Source organism: Oncorhynchus masou, unplaced genomic scaffold (assembly GCF_036934945.1).
Source record: "Oncorhynchus masou masou isolate Uvic2021 unplaced genomic scaffold, UVic_Omas_1.1 unplaced_scaffold_1526, whole genome shotgun sequence".
Classification (NCBI taxonomy): domain Eukaryota; kingdom Metazoa; phylum Chordata; class Actinopteri; order Salmoniformes; family Salmonidae; genus Oncorhynchus; species Oncorhynchus masou.
In genome coordinates this window covers 102027-117060 of record NW_027005290.1, presented here as the reverse complement: position 1 = coordinate 117060, position 15034 = coordinate 102027, and the positions used below count along the sequence as shown (strand labels likewise).

The 15034-nt window shown below is 43.7% G+C and overlaps 1 protein-coding gene across 3 annotated transcripts in view; it reads right to left on the bottom strand.

Moving 5' to 3' along the window:
- Nucleotides 1-14685, bottom strand: part of LOC135531139 (queuosine-tRNA galactosyltransferase-like) — a 29359-nt gene extending 14674 nt beyond the window's left edge. For all 3 annotated transcript variants that reach the window (XM_064959253.1, XM_064959251.1, XM_064959252.1), the window contains exons 1-6: nt 14596-14685; nt 14247-14384; nt 10728-10844; nt 8099-8198; nt 7401-7465; nt 700-765 (exon numbers count right to left, since the gene is read on the bottom strand). In XM_064959253.1, coding sequence (XP_064815325.1) covers nt 700-765; nt 7401-7465; nt 8099-8198; nt 10728-10844; nt 14247-14384; nt 14596-14670 — 561 coding nt within the window. In that variant the 5' untranslated portion in view covers nt 14671-14685. The remainder of the gene's footprint in view (nt 1-699; nt 766-7400; nt 7466-8098; nt 8199-10727; nt 10845-14246; nt 14385-14595) is intronic.
- Nucleotides 14686-15034: the final 349 nt, after the last annotated feature.

Genomic DNA, 15034 nt, shown 5'->3' with positions numbered 1-15034 from the left:
CTCAACAGACTAGAGCTGTTCTCCCTGGGCTCTTGAGGGAGGGATAACTCAGACTAGAGCTGTTCTCCCTGGGCTCTAGAGGGAGGGATAACTCAACAGACTAGAGCTGTTCTCCCTGGGCTCTAGAGGGAGGGATAACTCCTCAGACTAGAGCTGTTCTCCCTGGGCTCTAGAGGGAGGGATAACTCAACAGACTAGAGCTGTTCTCCCTGGGCTCTAGAGGGAGGGATAACTCCTCAGACTAGAGCTGTTCTCCCTGGACTCTAGAGGGAGGGATAACTCAACAGACTAGAGCTGTTCTCCCTGGGCTCTAGAGGGAGGGATAACTCCTCAGACTAGAGCTGTTCTCCCTGGGCTCTAGAGGGAGGGATAACTCAACAGACTAGAGCTGTTCTCCCTGGGCTCTAGAGGGAGGGATAACTCCTCAGACTAGAGCTGTTCTCCCTGGGCTCTAGAGGGAGGGATAACTCAACAGACTAGAGCTGTTCTCCCTGGACTCTAGAGGGAGGGATAACTCAGACTAGAGCTGTTCTCCCTGGGCTCTAGAGGGAGGGATAACTCAGACTAGAGCTGTTCTCCCTGGGCTCTAGAGGGAGGGATAACTCAACAGACTAGAGCTGTTCTCCCTGGGCTCTAGAGGGAGGGATAACTCAGACTAGAGCTGTTCTCCCTGGACTCTAGACAGACAGTAGTACTTACAGAGGTAGAGTTGAAGAGGCAGGCCTCGTATTGGAGATGTATTCGGTGAGGCATCATCACATCATCCTGGAACACACAGTTACAGTTAGCATGCTCTCTCTCTCACACACACACAGTTACAGTTAGCATGCTCTCTCTCTCACACACACAGTTAGCATGCTCTCTCTCTCTCTCTCTCTCTCTCTCTCACACACACACACAGTTACAGTTAGCATGCTCTCTCTCTCACACACAGTTACAGTTAGCATGCTCTCTCTCACACACAGTTACAGTTAGCATGCTCTCTCTCTCTCACACACACAGTTACAGTTAGCATGCTCTCTCTCTCACACACACAGTTACAGTTAGCATTCTATCTCTCACACACACAGTTAGCATCCTCTCTCTCTCACACACACACACACACAGTTAGCATTCTCTCTCTCACACACTTACAGTTAGCATTCTCTCTCTCACACACTTACAGTTAGCATTCTCTCTCATACACCATACACACACTCTCTCTCACATACACACAGTTAAGGTTAGCATTCTCTCTCATACACACACACACACAGTTAACATTCTCGCTCATACACACACACTCTCACATAGACACACACACAGTTAGCATGCTCTCTCTCACACACGCACACACACACACAGTTACAGTTAGCATTCTCTCTCATACACACACACACACACACACACTCTCTCTCTCACATACACACAGTTAAGGTTAGCATTATCTCTCATACACACACACACACACACGCTCCCTCTCTCTCTCTCTCTTTCTCACACACACACACACACACACACACAGTTACACACACAAGGTTAGCTAGCTCTCTCACAAACATTTCAAGGCTTGTTGATGGGTTTAACAGTGTGTTTGTTATGACTGGAGCACTCCGGGAGGTCGCAACCTTCAGAGAGGATCTCAACAGACATGTTCAGAATCAACACTTACACACACATCAGACATAACACAGCAGAGGTTGACAGAGAGAGAGAGAGACAGCGAGAGAGACAGAGAGTTACAGAGAGAGAGAGAGAGATAGAGAGAGATAGAGACAGAGAGACAGAGAGACAGAGAGAGACAGAGAGAGAGAGAGACAGAGAGGTGGAAAGAGAGAGAGACAGAGAGAGAGAGACAGAGAGAGAGACAGAGAGAGAGAGGTGGAAAGAGAGAGAGATAGAGACAGAGACAGACAGAGAGAGAGAGAGACAGAGGTGAGTCACTAAAACAATACAGAAATACACTACGGAAAAAGAAGGAACAGCATGTCAGAAATCAGCTCAATGTAATTGAAGAATCCATAGACTCTAACCACTTCTGGGAAAATTGGAAAACACTAAACAAAAAACAACACGAATAATTATCTATCCAAAATGGAGATGTATGGATAAATCACTTCTCCAATCTTTTTGGCTCTATAACAAAGAGCAAAAACATATACATGATCAAATACAGATCTTAGAATCAACTATTAAAGACTACCAGAACCCACTGGATTCTCCAATTACATTGAATGAGTTACAGGACAAAATAAAAACGCTCCAACCCAAAAAGGCCTGTGGTGTTGATGGTATCCTCAATGAAATGATCAAATATACAGACAACAAATTCCAATTGGCTATACTAAAACTCTTTAACATCATCCTTAGCTCTGGCATCTTCCCCAATATTTGGAACCAAGGACTGATCACCCCAATCCACAAAAATGGAGACAAATTTGACCCCAATAACTACCATGGAATATGCGTCAACAGTAACCTTGGGAAAATCCTCTGCATTATCATTAACAGCAGACTCGTACATTTCCTCAATGAAAACAATGTACTGAGCAAATGTCAAATTGGCTTTTTACCAAATTACCGTACAACAGACCATGTATTCACCCTAAACACCCTAATTGACAACCAAACAAACCAAAACAAAGGCAAAGTCTTCTCATGCTTTGTTGATTGCAAAAAAGCCTTCGACTCAATTTGGCATGAGGGTCTGCTATACAAACTGATGGAAAGTGGTGTTGGGGGTAAAACATATGACATCATAAAATCCATGTACACAAACAACAAGTGTGCGGTTAAAATTGGCAAAAAACACACAAATTTCTCCACACAGGGTCGTGGGGTTAGACATGGATGCAGCTTAAGCCCCACACTCTTCAACATATATATCAACGAACTGGCACGGGCACTAGAAAAGTCTGCAGCACCCGGCCTCACCCTACTGGAAACCGAAGTCAAATGTCTGCTGTTGATCTGGTGCTTCTGTCACCAACCAAGGAGGGCCTACAGCAGCACCTAGATCTTATGCACAGATTTTGTCAGACCTGGGCCCTGACAGTAAAAGCTCAGTAAGACCAAAATAATGGTGTTCCAAAAAAGGTCCAGTCACCAGGACCACAAATACAAATTCCATCTATACACTGTTGCCCTAGAGCACACAAAAAACTATACATACCTTGGCCTAAACATCAGCGCCACAGGTAACTTCCACAAAGCTGTGAACGATCTGAGAGACAAGGCAGGAAGGGCATTCTATGCCATCAAAAGGAACATAAAATTCAACATACCAATTAGGATTTGGCTAAAAATACTTGAATCCGTCATAGAGCCCATTGCCCTTTATGGTTGTGAGGTCTGGGGTCCGCTCACCAACCAAGACTTCACAAAATGGGACAAACACCAAATTGAGTTCTAATTCCACAACAACTGTTAAACCACATCATGAGGCCAAGAGTAGCAGCCCTTTCATTGAATGGTGCCCCGGAGAGACTTGTGTTTCTATGGCAGTGTACATGTGATGGGAGAGTCTGTCAAACAACCGCCCACCATGATACACATCATCATGACGTCATTCTGCGCCGACAGTTTCTGCGCTCCGACTGTTTCTACGCGCCGACTGTTTCTGCGCGCCGACTGTTTCTACGCGCCGACTGTTTCTACGCGCCGACTGTTTCTACGCGCCGACTGTTTCTACGCGCCGACTGTTTCTACGCGCCGACTGTTTCTGCACGCCGACAGGCTACACAGAAACAGGCTACACAGAAACAGGCTCTGGATAAGAGCGTCTGCTAAATGACTTAAATGTAAATACACAGAAACAGGCTACACAGAAACAGGCTACACAGAAACAGGCAACACAGAAACAGGCAACACAGAAACAGGGTACACAGAAACAGGCAACACAGAAACAGGCTACACAGAAACAGGCTACACAGAAACAGGCAACACAGAAACAGGCTACACAGAAACAGGCACACAGAAACAGGCAACACAGAAACAGGCTACACAGAAACAGGCTATACAGAAACAGGCAACACAGAAACAGGCTACACAGAAACAGGCTATACAGAAACAGGCTACACAGAAACAGGCAACACAGAAACAGGCTACACAGAAACAGGCAAACAGGCTACACAGAAACAGGCTACACAGAAACAGGCTACACAGAAACAGGCTACACAGAAACAGGCAACACAGAAACAGGCAAACAGAAACAGGCTACACAGAAACAGGCACACAGAAACAGGCTACACAGAAACAGGCTACACAGAAACAGGCAAACAGAAACAGGCTACACAGAAACAGGCACACAGAAACAGGCTACACAGAAACAGGCTACACAGAAACAGGCACACAGAAACAGGCAACACAGAAACAGGCTACACAGAAACAGGCAACACAGAAACAGGCTACACAGAAACAGGCAAACAGAAACAGGCAACACAGAAACAGGCTACACAGAAACAGGCAACACAGAAACAGGCAAACAGAAACAGGCAAACAGAAACAGGCTACACAGAAACAGGCAAACAGAAACAGGCAAACAGAAACAGGCTACACAGAAACAGGCTACACAGAAACAGGCAACACAGAAACAGGCAAACAGAAACAGGCTACACAGAAACAGGCAAACAGAAACAGGCAAACAGAAACAGGCTACACAGAAACAGGCTACACAGAAACAGGCAAACAGAAACAGGCTACACAGAAACAGGCTACACAGAAACAGGCAACACAGAAACAGGCAAACAGAAACAGGCTACACAGAAACAGGCTACACAGAAACAGGCTACACAGAAACAGGCAACACAGAAACAGGCTACACAGAAACAGGCAACACAGAAACAGGCAAACAGAAACAGGCAACACAGAAACAGGCTACACAGAAACAGGCTACACAGAAACAGGCTACACAGAAACAGGCTACACAGAAACAGGCTACACAGAAACAGGCTAAACAGAAACAGGCTACACAGAAACAGGCTACACAGAAACAGGCACACAGAAACAGGCTACACAGAAACAGGCTACACAGAAACAGGCTACACAGAAACAGGCAACACAGAAACAGGCTACACAGAAACAGGCTACACAGAAACAGGCAACACAGAAACAGGCAAACAGAAACAGGCAAACAGAAACAGGCTACACAGAAACAGGCAACACAGAAACAGGCTACACAGAAACAGGCAACACAGAAACAGGCAACACAGAAACAGGCAACACAGAAACAGGCAACACAGAAACAGGCAACACAGAAACAGGCTACACAGAAACAGGCTACACAGAAACAGGCAAACAGAAACAGGCAACACAGAAACAGGCAACACAGAAACAGGCTACACAGAAACAGGCAACACAGAAACAGGCAACACAGAAACAGGCAACACAGAAACAGGCAACACAGAAACAGGCTACACAGAAACAGGCTACACAGAAACAGGCAAACAGAAACAGGCAACACAGAAACAGGCAAACAGAAACAGGCAAACAGAAACAGCCAAACAGAAACAGCCAAACAGAAACAGGCTACACAGAAACAGGCTACACAGAAACAGGCAACACAGAAACAGGCTACACAGAAACAGGCACACAGAAACAGGCTACACAGAAACAGGCACACAGAAACAGGCTACACAGAAACAGGCTACACAGAAACAGGCTACACAGAAACAGGCAACACAGAAACAGGCTACACAGAAACAGGCTACACAGAAACAGGCAACACAGAAACAGGCAAACAGAAACAGGCAAACAGAAACAGGCAAACAGAAACAGGCTACACAGAAACAGGCTACACAGAAACAGGCTACACAGAAACAGGCTACACAGAAACAGGCAACACAGAAACAGGCTACACAGAAACAGGCTACACAGAAACAGGAATCCCTGCTTCATTCTCCTCATGGATTATGAGAAACTAATTCAACTTAACTACTATTCTAATGAGCTCAATACATTTAACTTCCTGTTCTCAGTCCAGAGGCTCAGCCAATCATTTCGATGTGAGACACCCCACCACCAAAGAATGTTTTTACTTCGGATCTGCCCGACTCATTCCATTGAACTCTGAGAGGGCGGAGGGGATAATATTTAGAGAGATACTGAACTCTATTTGACCATTTAATTATATTTCTAGAGGAACGGTCTGATTTTATCACCGTTCTCTTTCAACTCTGTTTCAGCCCAGTCGGGATAAGAAAGAGTCTCATTTCAGGAATTATGCTTTTTTTGGGGGGCACAGAACAGCCCCAGGCATCTTAGACACACACACACACACACACACACGGCGGGGCCAGAACTCGTGACTATAATTCAGTTCCATATTTTGTATTTTTTTTGTGCGTCACAAGACAGAGCATATCCGAGTGTGTGTGTGTGTGTGTGTGTGTGTGTGTGTGTGCGATGTCCCTGGCTGCGATGTCTCTGGTTAGTGCTTTGGTTCTCTTGCTCTCAAATGTGCACCAATGGAATGGTCTGAAATGTAAAAACTCCGCCCACCTCTGGCACCGGGCCATGAAAAACAAACTCGCTCATTGACACCGGCAACATACAGTGGAGCTTAGGCTCATTTAGCAATTACTAAGTGTAACACACATACAAACACACACTCTAACACAAACACACAGACTGGAGTCTCAGTCCTCATGGTATACTGACAGCTCTGTCAAACATTTACTCTGATACAGTACCCACCTGTTATATAGCCTGTGTGTGTGTGTGTGTGTGTGTGTGTGTGTGTGTGTGTGTGTGTGTGTGTGTGTGTGTGTGTGGTACTAAACGTGGCCCAGATGTGTCAGACAGCAGCAGCTAGAGCATGACGATGATTCCCTCCAGACCTCTAACACACACACACACACACACACACACACACACACACACACACACACACACACACACACACACACACACACACACACTTACTTTCTCACTCCACCTCTCTCTCCCACATACTGACACACACATTGTCTCACAGACAAACACAAAGGAGACAGGTTAACATGAACACGTTGTGTTGACTCACAGACAAACACACAGGAGACGGGTTAACATGAACACGTTGTGTTGACTCACAGACAAACACACAGGAGACGGGTTAACATGAACACTTTGTGTTGACTCACAGACAAACACACAGGAGACAGGTTAACATGAACACGTTGTGTTGACTCACAGACAAACACACAGGAGACAGGTTAACATGAACACGTTGTGTTGACTCACAGACAAACACACGGGAGACAGGTTAACATGAACACGTTGTGTTGACTCACAGACAAACACACAGGAGACAGGTTAACATGAACACGTTGTGTTGTCTCACAGACAAACACACAGGAGACAGGTTAACATGAACACGTTGTGTTGACTCACAGACAAACACACAGGAGACAGGTTAACATGAACACGTTGTGTTGACTCACAGCGTCCTGAAAGCAGAGGTACTTTCCTGAGCTCTGAGACACAGCCTGGTTCTTGGCATGACCCACTGGAGGAGAGGAGATCAACATGGGGCCTGTTACAATACACACCCACTGGAGGAGAGGAGATCAACATGGGGCCTGTTACAATACACACCCACTGGAGGAGAGGAGATCAACATGGGGCCTGTTACAATACACACACCCACTGGAGGAGAGGAGATCAACATGGGGCCTGTTACAATACACACCCACTGGAGGAGAGGAGATGAACATGGGGCCTGTTACAACACACACACACCTAGCATACACACACATCGCATACTCACACACACATCGCATACTCACACACACATCGCATACACACACCAAGCATACACATACACACTGGAGGAGAGGAGATCAACATGGGGCCTGTTACAATACACACACACCTAGCATACACACACGTCGCATACTCACACACACCTCGCATACACACACACACACACACACCTCTCATACACACACATCGCATACTCACACACACATCGCATACTCACACACACATCGCATACACACACACACACATCGCATACACACACCAAGCATACACACACACACCTCGCATACACACACACCTCTCATACACACACCTCGCATACACACACACACCTCTCACACACACACCTCACACAGACACCCTGCGTTCGTACACTTACCTCCCCTGGGTTGGGCGGAGTCGTGGCCAGAGATCACCATGGAAACACCTCTCCTTTCCAGCCTCTCCCTCCATCCCTCCACTATCGCTCTGGAACCATCCTGACACACAACCCATACACGCACGTATGTAACTCACAGTGCTGTAGCATTAGTAGTACTGCAGTAGTACTATAGTAGTATTCTAGTAACTCACAGTGCTGTAGCATTAGTAGTACTGTAGTAGTACTATAGTAGTATTCTAGTAACTCACAGTGCAGTAGTATGAGTAGTACTACAGTAGTACTATAGTAGTATTCTAGTAACTCACAGTGCAGTAGTATGAGTAGTACTACAGTAGTACTATAGTAGTATTCTAGTAACTCACAGTGCTGTAGTATGAGTAGTACTGTAGTAGTAATATAGTAGTATTCTAGTAACTCACAGTGCTGTAGCATTAGTAGTACTGCAGTAGTAATATAGTAGTATTCTAGTAACTCACAGTGCTGTAGCATTAGTAGTACTGCAGTAGTAATATAGTAGTATTCTAGTAACTCACAGTGCTGTAGCATTAGTAGTACTGTAGTAGTACTATAGTAGTATTCTAGTAACTCACAGTGCTGTAGCATTAGTAGTACTGCAGTAGTACTATAGTAGTATTCTAGTAACTCACAGTGCTGTAGCATTAGTAGTACTGCAGTAGTACTATAGTAGTATTCTAGTAACTCACAGTGCTGTAGCATTAGTAGTACTGCAGTAGTACTATAGTAGTATTCTAGTAACTCACAGTACAGTAGTATGAGTAGTACTACAGTAGTACTATAGTAGTATTCTAGTAACTCACAGTGCTGTAGCATTAGTAGTACTGTAGTAGTACTATTGTAGTATTCTAGTAACTCACAGTGCAGTAGCATTAGTAGTACTGTAGTAGTACTATAGTAGTATTCTAGTAACTCACAGTGCTGTAGCATTAGTAGTACTGTAGTAGTACTATTCTTGTATTCTAGTAACTCACAGTGCTGTAGCATTAGTAGTACTGTAGTAGTACTATTGTAGTATTCTAGTAACTCACAGTGCTGTAGCATTAGTAGTAATGTAGTAGTACTATTGTAGTATTCTAGTGACTCACAGTGCTGTAGCATTAGTAGTACTGTAGTAGTACTATAGTAGTATTCTAGTAACTCACAGTACAGTAGTATGAGTAGTACTACAGTAGTACTATAGGAGTATTCTAGTAACTCACAGTGCTGTAGCATTAGTAGTACTGTAGTAGTACTATTGTAGTATTCTAATAACTCACCGTGCAGTAGCATTAGTAGTACTGTAGTAGTACTATAGTAGTATTCTAGTAACTCACAGTGCTGTAGCATTAGTAGTACTGTAGTAGTACTATTGTAGTATTCTAGTAACTCACAGTGCAGTAGTATGAGTAGTACTACAGTAGTACTATAGTAGTATTCTAGTAACTCACAGTACAGTAGTATGAGTAGTACTGTAGTAGTACTATAGTAGTATTCTAGTAACTCACAGTGCTGTAGCATTAGTAGTACTATTGTAGTATTCTAGTAACTCACAGTGCTGTAGCATTAGTAGTACTGTAGTAGTACTATAGTAGTATTCTAGTAACTCACAGTGCTGTAGCATTAGTAGTACTGTAGTAGTACTATTGTAGTATTCTAGTAACTCACAGTGCAGTAGTATGAGTAGTACTACAGTAGTACTATAGTAGTATTCTAGTAACTCACAGTACAGTAGTATGAGTAGTACTGCAGTAGTAGTATAGTAGTATTCTAGTAACTCACAGTACAGTAGTACTGCAGTAGTAGTATAGTAGTATTCTAGTAACTCAGTGCAGTAGTATGAGTAGTACTGCAGTAGTAGTATAGTAGTATTCTAGTAACTCACAGTACAGTAGTATGAGTAGTACTGTAGTAGTACTCTAGTAGTAGTAGTATTCTAGTAACTCACAGGGGATTAGTATTAGTAGTACTGCAGTAGGACTATAGTAGTATTCTAGTAACTCACAGTGCGGTAGTATTAGTAGTACTGCAGTAGTACTATAGTAGTACTATAGTAACTCACAGTGCTGTAGTATTAGTAGTACTGCAGTAGTAGTATAGTAGTACTATAGTAACTCACAGTGCAGTAGTATTAGTAGTACTGCAGTAGTACTATAGTAGTATTCTAGTAACTCACGGTGCGGTAGTATTAGTAGTACTGCAGTAGTACTATAGTAGTACTATAGTAACTCACAGTGCTGTAGTATTAGTAGTACTGCAGTAGTACTATAGTAGTATTCTAGTAACTCACAGTGCGGTAGTATTAGTAGTACTGCAGCAGTATTATAGTAGTATTCTAGTAACTCACAGTGCTGTAGTATTAGTAGTACTGCAGTAGTACTATAGTAGTATTCTAGTAACTCACAGTGCGGTAGTATTAGTAGTACTGCAGTAGTACTATAGTAGTATTCTAGTAACTCACAGTGCGGTAGTATTAGTAGTACTGCAGTAGTACTATAGTAGTATTCTAGTAACTCACAGTGCTGTAGTATTAGTAGTACTGCAGTAGTACTATAGTAGTATTCTAGTAACTCACAGTGCGGTAGTATTAGTAGTACTGCAGTAGTACTATAGTAGTATTCTAGTAACTCACCATGCTGGCGTCATCGTAGACAGACAGCTCCATAGAGCCAGTGTAGTCCTGGTCCACAATCCCCTGCAGACACTCATCCAGCCAGCAGGAGGCGTTATGCACTGGTATGACTATAGACTGGAGACAGGAGGAGGGGTTATACACTGGTATGACTATAGACTGGAGACAGGAGGAGGGGTTATACACGGGTATGACTATAGACTAGAGACAGGAGGAGGGGTTATACACTGGTATGACTATAGACTAGAGACAGACAGGAGGGGTTATACACTGGTATGACTATAGACTAGAGACAGGAAGGGTTATACACTGGTATGACTATAGACTAGAGACAGACAGGAGGGGTTATACACTGGTATGACTATAGGCTAGAGACAGACAGGAGGGGTTATACACTGGTATGACTATAGACTAGAGACAGGAGGGGTTATACACTGGTATGACTATAGACTATAGACAGGAGGGTTATACACTGGTATTACTATAGACTATAGACAGGAGGGGTTATACACTGGTATGACTATAGACTGGAGACAGGAGGAGGGGTTATACACTGGTATGACTATAGACTAGAGACAGACAGGAGGGGTTATACACTGGTATGACTATAGACTAGAGACAGGAGGGGTTATACACTGGTATGACTATAGACTAGAGACAGGAGGGGTTATACACTGGTATGACTATAGACTAGAGACAGACAGGAGGGGTTATACACTGGTATGACTATAGACTAGAGACAGACAGGAGGGGTTATACACTGGTATGACTATAGACTAGAGACAGGAGGGGTTATACACTGGTATGACTATAGACAGGAGGGTTATACACTGGTATGACGATAGACTATAGACAGGAGGGGTTATACACTGGTATGACTATAGACTAGAGACAGACAGGAGGGGTTATACACTGGTATGACTATAGACTAGAGACAGACAGGAGGGGTTATACACTGGTATGACTATAGACTATAGACAGGAGGGGTTATACACTGGTATGACTATAGACTATAGACAGACAGGAGGGGTTATACACTGGTATGACTATAGACTAGAGACAGACAGGAGGGGTTATACACTGGTATGACTATAGACAGACAGGAGGGGTTATACACTGGTATGACTATAGAATAGAGACAGGAGGAGGGGTTATACACTGGTATGACTATAGACAGACAGGAGGGGTTATACACTGGTATGACTATAGACTAGAGACAGACAGGAGGGGTTATACACTGGTATGACTATAGACTAGAGACAGACAGGAGGGGTTATACACTGGTATGACTATAGACTAGAGACAGGAGGGGTTATACACTGGCATGACTATAGAATAGAGACAGGAGGAGGGGTTATACACTGGTATGACTATAGACTAGAGACAGACAGGAGGGGTTATACACTGGTATGACTATAGACTAGAGACAGGAGGGGTTATACACTGGTATGACTATAGACTAGAGACAGGAGGGGTTATACACTGGCATGACTATAGAATAGAGACAGGAGGGGATATACACTGGCATGACTATAGAATAGAGACAGGAGGAGGGGTTATACACTGGTATGACTATAGAATAGAGACAGGAGGGGATATACACTGGCATGACTATAGAATAGAGACAGGAGGAGGGGTTATACACTGGTATGACTATAGACTAGAGACAGGAGGGTTATACACTGGTATGACTATAGAATAGAGACAGGAGGAGGGGTTATACACTGGTATGACTATAGACTAGAGACAGACAGGAGGGGTTATACACTGGTATGACTATAGAATAGAGACAGGAGGAGGGGTTATACACTGGTATGACTATAGACTAGAGACAGGAGGGGATATACACTGATATGACTATAGACTAGAGACAGACAGGAGGGGTTATACACTGGTATGACTATAGAATAGAGACAGGAGGAGGGGTTATACACTGGTATGACTATAGACTAGAGACAGGAGGGGATATACACTGATATGACTATAGACTAGAGACAGACAGGAGGGGTTATACACTGGTATGACTATAGACTAGAGACAGGAGGGGTTATACACTGGTATGACTATAGACTAGAGACAGACAGGAGGGGTTATACACTGGTATGACTATAGACTAGAGACAGACAGGAGGGGTTATACACTGGTATGACTATAGACTATAGACAGACAGGAGGGGTTATACACTGGTATGACTATAGACTAGAGACAGGAGGGGATATACACTGGTATGACTATAGACTAGAGACAGACAGGAGGGGTTATACACTGGCATGACTATAGACTAGAGACAGGAGGAGTTATGCACTGGTATGACTATAGACTAGAGACAGGAGGGGATATACACTGGTATGACTATAGACTAGAGACAGACAGGAGGGGTTATACACTGGTTTGACTATATACTAGAGACAGACAGGAGGGGTTATGCACTGGTATGACTATAGACTAGAGACAGACAGGAGGGGTTATACACTGGTATGACTATAGACTAGAGACAGACAGGAGGGGTTATACACTGGTATGACTATAGACTAGAGACAGGAGGGGTTATACACTGGTATGACTATAGACTAGAGACAGGAGGGGTTATACACTGGTATGACTATAGAATAGAGACAGACAGGAGGGGTTATACACTGGTATGACTATAGACTAGAGACAGGAGGGGTTATACACTGGTATGACTATAGACTAGAGACAGACAGGAGGGGTTATACACTGGTATGACTATAGACTAGAGACAGGAGGGGTTATACACTGGTATGACTATAGAATAGAGACAGGAGGGGTTATACACTGGTATGACTATAGACTATAGACAGACAGGAGGGGTTATACACTGGTATGACTATAGACTAGAGACAGACAGGAGGGGTTATACACTGGTATGACTATAGACTAGAGACAGGAGGGGTTATACACTGGTATGACTATAGACTAGAGACAGACAGGAGGGGTTATACACTGGTATGACTATAGACTAGAGACAGGAGGGGTTATACACTGGTATGACTATAGACTAGAGACAGACAGGAGGGGATATACACTGGTATGACTATAGAGGAACAGATTGTGTCAGGCTAGATAATTAATATTAGCCAACTTGCAAACAGGCACCAACCAGATGTGCTGCCACAAAGTAAACAAAAACGCCAATCTGCAATTGAAACATCATTATACAATATTCATATGAGCTTGTTTTACTCCAATGTTTGTAAGCATTGTAAATGTAAACAAACACTGTATAGCGTTAAAACATGCTTAAAGCTATAATGTGTATATATTGGATGGTCAGTCCTTGCATACAAAGCTCTGTCCGTGAATTTGAGTGGTTACATTTTTCCAGGCCCGGCCCTCAGACTTTTTACAATAACAGAGGCTTTGTTATTGTTTCTACTCCGGATTGACAGACTGGTACACTTTCCATCCGGTCTGGTTATCTAGGCCAGTGAAATGTTCTCTCGTGGACAAACAATGTTGGTTCTGGGTTGTTGCCGAGATTAGTGATATGTCACCTACCACCTCCACGGCCCTGCTTGCCTTCCCCCCTCCACCTCCGACCGACCCATCCTGCGCGCACTCCCCCTTGCAGAGCCTCTTGGCGGGGACAGAGTCGGCCTCCTGCCCGTTGGGATGCTCCAGTGAACAGGTACTCATCTGAACAAACAAGGAAGACACGAGAAAAACACGCTTTTTTTGACGAAAACTGGCTAGCGGATTTGAAAGAGTGAACGTCGACGGAGAAAGCACACGTGGGATATTTACAGTGATATCTGCTCTTATAGAATGTATGACTTTGCATTACGATGTTACACTCGTTCTCGAGTGGGCTGCTTTTCATTTGAGCTGTAAAACAACACCAACATACATTCAAATTTGCTCTCGAAACTTGCCTGGAGGATAGCAGCTCCACTTCCGCAAACAAAGATGATAAATCGCTCATTGGTCGGTTTAAAACGCGGACAAGCTTCTGATTCGCTGTTTTCAATGTTAGTCACACATGACGCAGGATTATTGACATTCGCTTGGTCCTGCCCACTGCCCGAGTACAAACAGCAGAAAGAACAATTTACAGTCGCCTCGCAACGCAACTATATTACGTTTTAACAGTAAAACAATATCTTATTTTCTTAGGTATTTTTCTTAAAACTGCATTGTTGATTAAAGTGCTTGTAGGTAAGCATTTCACTGTAAGGTCTAAACCTGTTGTATTCAGCGCATGTGACAAATACAATTTGATTTGATTTGAAATGCTCAGTGTGTTTTGATATCGTCCAGTGTCACGTTTAAACAGGCTCATGTCCCCT